Source organism: Lactuca serriola, chromosome 8, assembly GCF_051521515.1.
Source record: "Lactuca serriola cultivar US96UC23 chromosome 8, Lser_US96UC23_V15, whole genome shotgun sequence".
Lineage (NCBI taxonomy): Eukaryota > Viridiplantae > Streptophyta > Magnoliopsida > Asterales > Asteraceae > Lactuca > Lactuca serriola.
In genome coordinates, this window is record NC_136415.1 from 155,418,697 (window position 1) to 155,424,200 (window position 5,504).

At 37.1% G+C, this 5,504-nt stretch overlaps 1 protein-coding gene across 1 annotated transcript; it reads right to left on the reverse strand.

The window, feature by feature from the left end:
* Nucleotides 1-1,197: 1,197 nt before the first annotated feature.
* Nucleotides 1,198-1,674, reverse strand: LOC145067535 (uncharacterized). The gene has a single exon (XM_079014664.1). It carries the CDS (start codon nt 1,672-1,674, stop codon nt 1,198-1,200), a length of 477 nt encoding a protein of 158 aa, XP_078870790.1.
* Nucleotides 1,675-5,504: the final 3,830 nt, after the last annotated feature.

The window sequence follows — 5,504 nt, forward strand, 5'->3', positions numbered from 1 at the left end:
AAAATATTGTGTGCTAAAATTTTCTTTTAGTTTTGTTTTGTCTTGAATAGTGAATCCAGGTGTAAATGAGACTCATGGAGTTTGTGTCGAAGATTTTATGAGCCAAGGCTTCATCCGTGATCATTGAAGAATTCTCATTCGAAGGAGCAAGAAATGAAGATTATTCTTTCAACTTTCAATCATTCAACTCCAGAAGCAAGGTAAAGTTGCACTTAAAGATTATATGACGGATTGCATTGAAGCCTCCTCAATTAGTCTACTACTATCTTGAACCCGCTGAAGTGATCTAGAAGATTTGTTCTCTCTGATGTTCTCTCTAAAGATTCTCAAGCTGAAAGCGCTATCTTTCAAGAATCAGTACATCAATCATCCTCACCCAATGTGCGAAGAATTTCCCTACTGCTCAAGATGAAGTCATTTATTGAAGATTCATATGTTCATCTTGATGCTGTGTAGAAATTGAAGATTAATAATGTTGAAGCCAAGCTCCCAATGAAGATTATCAAGAAAAGTCAGCTACCTTTTTAGGGGGAGCTTGTTGGGTCAATTAAGTAAAGAAAGCTATAAACCAAGGGGAAGATTGTTGGGTCAAAAATATGGTTTATACTTTGCTTTTCTAAGAAATTGTAATTTTTTGTAATGTTTATAAGTTTACGGCCAGAAACTATGTTTACGGCCATAAACCCTGTTTACGACAAATGTTTCTCATGTATATATAGGGGTGAGGAGTGTGAGGAATGCACGGAACAAGACAGAGAAAGAGGAGAGCTTAAGTGTGTGCATTTGAAGGTGTTCTAGAGAGAGAGAAAAAAGAGTGTGTGTTAGTGTGTGTGAATCTTGTATCCGGATCTTCATTCATATCAATACATTCAAGATTCATCATCTTCTTCTTCTCTTTCTCTTCTATTTTGATCTGACATCATTCAATTGATTGGGATTCCGCACCATCAATTGGATCTGATTGATACACAAGCAGATTAGGGACTTACACCTTCTACCATGTTCACAGAAGAGGAACCAACTTGGTTCTTGCCTTTAGGATTGTTATCAAGTTCTTGAGTCCTTATGGACTCTTCAATCCTTAAATGGATTCCAAGTTGATTCAAAGTCAATTCCTCTTTTTTTATGTTTCAGATTGTGTTTAAAATCCTTCCTGGAAGGGACAGTTTGTCAATTATCACAGCCACAGAAATAGCTTCATCCCATTTTCAGATTGTGTTGAGCAAACTGGCCCAAAATCCTCAATATTTCATGGAATTGTTCCATAACAGGTCTGGAGTCAATCATCTTGTAACCCATAAAGTTACTAACAAGAAGTTTCTTACTAGAAGCATCTTTAGCCATGTACTTGGATTCAAGAGAATCCCACTGTTCTTTTACAGATTCAAAATTTTGATAGATATCAAAAAGAGAGTCAGACATACCATTGAGAATATGACCATGACATATATAATCATCATTTTCCCACTTTGATCTTCTTCTTGTGGCCTCCAAAGTTTCATCTTCAACAGATTCTGGTAAGACTGGCATGGGTGTACCCAGAACATACACCACTTTTAGAGTGGTAAGGAGAAACTTCATCTTCTTCTGCCATCTATGAAAATCTTGCCCTTCAAACTTGTTCAATTTTTCAAACTTACTTGTCATTTCCTTCACAGAATCACCAATTGCCATGCTCACAAAATACTTCGATTTTTGTTAGAAATATGGTTTAGTGGCACTTGGAAATCTGAGAATCGTGATAATCACTTTCAAATCGAAGTATTTGGGTGGTACTCCCAAATCCTCAATTGGATAAGACTCAGATAAAATCAAAGAGAAAGAAAGAGAGAATGAGATGGTGTAATTTCATGAGTACCAGAAAACTGACTAAAATTGGTTATAAACCTTCCTTGTCTGAAAAAATGTCAAAACTGTCATATAACAGTTTTTCTCAACAGTCAAAACTGTTATAAATCCGGGTTTTGTATAAGGATTAATGCAAAGTCAAAACCGGGTCAAATATTCAAAATTTGGATTTTCTGATGCATTTTTAATTTAGCTAGGGGCTTTGCCCCTTGGACCCAGCTCGATCCTAGCCAGGGGCTTTGCCCCTTGGACCCCACCAGGGTCTGCTGCCCCTTGGACCCCGCTTCCAGGGGCGCTGCCCCCGGAACCCCGTTCGTTTAGGGGCTTCGCCCCTAAATGACAGTATACTTTGATACTTGATCAAACTTAAACAAGTGTATACTCCACACCTTCCTTACTTGTTTAATATTTATCAAGATCATTTTTAGTCAACAAGGTAATCCCATTACACTTAAATAACATTGATGATAACAAATCACCAACAATATGGTGGGGGTTAGTTAGCCAAACGGATTTGACATGACATAATCTTATTAACAAGCATAATGATATAAAGTAACTAAACAATTCTTTAAAAATCCACTCTTAGTTACATTAGGAAAAATGTGAAAAGTATGCTAATCCATAAAGTTGCACATTATTTTTTATATGTAGTTAATGGAGTGCGTGTGGTTAACCGACACACTAATAGGGACTATAAAGAGTAATAATAGGCATCTCGAATATTATCATTATTAATGGAGCGCGCGTGGTTAACCGACACATTAATTGGAGATGATAAATGACATCGAGAGTTCCAAGCATATTTGTATGGTTATTCACATCTTGTTTGTGATCCTCGACATCCCAGTCATAAATAAAAGAGCATTGCTTGAGATTAAAAATGCCATTAATAAGAATCAATGAATTTTAAATGATCTAGGAATGTCATAGTTCGAAATTGGTGACATGCTTTTACCTAACTTTCATAAATTCACAATAAGATTATGAGATCCCTCTTCTTAGTTGTGAATTGTTATATTGGATTGTACCCTTAAATATTAATTATGGTTTAAAATATTAAGGAATTATATAATCTAACCAAATCTTCTTTTCCTATAAAGATGTCTACTCCTAGTGATGCTTCTGCTTCTCAAAACTCTTCCCACAACTTCTCACTCCTCTCGATCATATATAAGGTGACATTGGATGACTCCAAATACAATGATTGGATGCAAAACATCAAGATGACTCTTCGATACGAGGGAAAAGAGTATATCCTTGAGAAACAACTCGTTGAGATCGATGTGGCCACTAATACTTCTGAAGGAATAGACTCCTACAAGAAACACTATGACGATACGACTAAGGTTGCTTGCATCATGGTGGCTACCATGATTCCTGAGTTGCAAAAGTTCTATGAGGACTACTGTCTATATGAGATTAAATTGGATATTGTGGAAAAGTTTCACAAGAGAGCTCATCAAGAAAATTATGAGGACGTCAAAGCTCTAATGGCTTGCAAATTGAAGGAAGGAGAGTATGTCTGCAACCACGTGAAAAGAATGCAAAGATACGTCGAGCGCCTTGATCATGAAGCCATCGTTGGAATTGTATTTACATTATTTAAATTAATAATTCACAACTTACTCATTCCTGGGTCTTTGATACATGAGGTGGTTTTCACATTTGTTCCGATTTGTAGGGACTAAGAGAAAGTGAATAGGTGAATCATGGAAGGATGAATCTAGTCATGGGTAATAGGCGATCTTCTCCTATTATGAAGATTAGAACTTATAGTCTTATGCTTAGTAGTGATGTTAAATTAGATTTAGTTAATTGTTGCTATTCGTCAGAAACGACACAGAATTATTTCTTTTCATGCACTTTTTAGACAAGGTTTTCGATATAATGGCCTGAATGGATTGATTTTGGTTTATAAAAATGGCATTTTTATGTTTGCAGCTTTACCTTGTAATGGTGTGTATGAAACTATGATTTGTGTTGATGGCTTAGGTAATAATGTATTTCATATTGATTCGTCTAATGGTTTAGAGAAAGCATGCTTGTGACATTATCGTCTTGGGCACATTAACAAGAAACACATCTCCTAACTCCAAAAAGATGGAGTGTTGGAATCATTTGACTTAAGGTCAGATGATGAATGTGAATCTTGTCTTTTGGGGAAGATGACAAAATCACCTTTCACTAGATCTTGTGAAAGAGGTGAGGGTTTGTTGGATCTCATACAAAGATGTGTGTAGACCCTTCAGATCCACCACAAGGGATGCTAATTGATTTTATGTGACATTAGAGATGATTATAGCATATATAAATATATCTACTTCATCAAGCATAAATCAGAAACCTTTGAAAAGTTCAAAGAGCTTAAATATGAAGTCCATAATCAATTAGGCAGGAAGAGAAAGATGCTCCGATCTGACAGAGGCGGAGAGTATCTTAGTATCGAGTTTTACGACTATCTCAAAGAATGTGGAATTGTTTCATAAATGACTCCTCCTAGGACACCAAAACTTAATGGTGTGGCTGAGAGGAGCAATCGGACGTTGTTGGACATGGTTTGTTCCATGATGAGTTGAGCCACTCTTCCCATCTTTTTCTGGAGGTATTCCTTAGAGACAGCTGCCGATATACTCAATCTTTTCCCTACTAAAAAGGTTGCCAAAACACCTCACGAGAGGTGGACATGGAAGGTTCTCTCGTCAGCACATATCAAATTCTGGGGTTATGAAGCTTTTGTTAGACGAGAGACTCATGAGAAGCTAGAAGCTGGAAGTGACATGTGTATTTTCATTGGCTACCCATAAAAGTCTTTTGGATATTTGTTCTATAGGCCTAGTGAGAACGTGGTCTTTGTAGCACGAAGAAGAGTCTTTCGCGTACGCGAGAGAGAGAGAGAGAGAGAGAGAGAGAGCGAGAGAGAGAGATCATATGCAACAGGGACAATGGGTGCACAATTGATGTTGAAGAGATTTAAGAGTTAACTAATGAAGGAACCTTAGAAGATACTAATACTCAACCAGACGAAGAAATTCCAGTTGAGCCAATTGACAATTCATTACCACTTCATTGTTCCAATAGAGTTAGCATGCCAACAACGTTCTATGGTTTCCATATAACTATATAGGATGACACGTTTGTCAGTGACCGTACACTGGTAAATTTAGATGATCCATCTAACTACAAGGAAGAAATAACAGGCCCTGGAGCTGCCAAGTTGAAAGAGGCAATGGATAGCGAGATCAAGTCCATGTATGATAATGAAGTTTGGAATTTGGTTGATCAAGAACCTGGTCGAAAGACAGTTGGTTACAAATGAATTTTCAAGAAGAAGACCAACATGGATGGAAAGGTACACACTTTCAAGGCATGGCTGGTTGTGAAGGGATTTACTCAAACCCCAGGGATTTACTATGATAAGACCTTCTCACCAGTGGCCAAAATAAAGTCTATTAGGATAATGCTTGCCGTAGCTACCTTTCATGATTATGAAATATGGCAGATGGATGTGAAAATTGCTTTCCTTAACGGGAAGTTGGCTGGAGATGTTTACATGAGTCAGTCAGAGGGTTTTGTAGATGAAAAATTTCTTGATAGAGTGTGTAAGCTTGAGAAATCCATTTATGGATTGAAACAGGCATCTCGTATCTAGCATC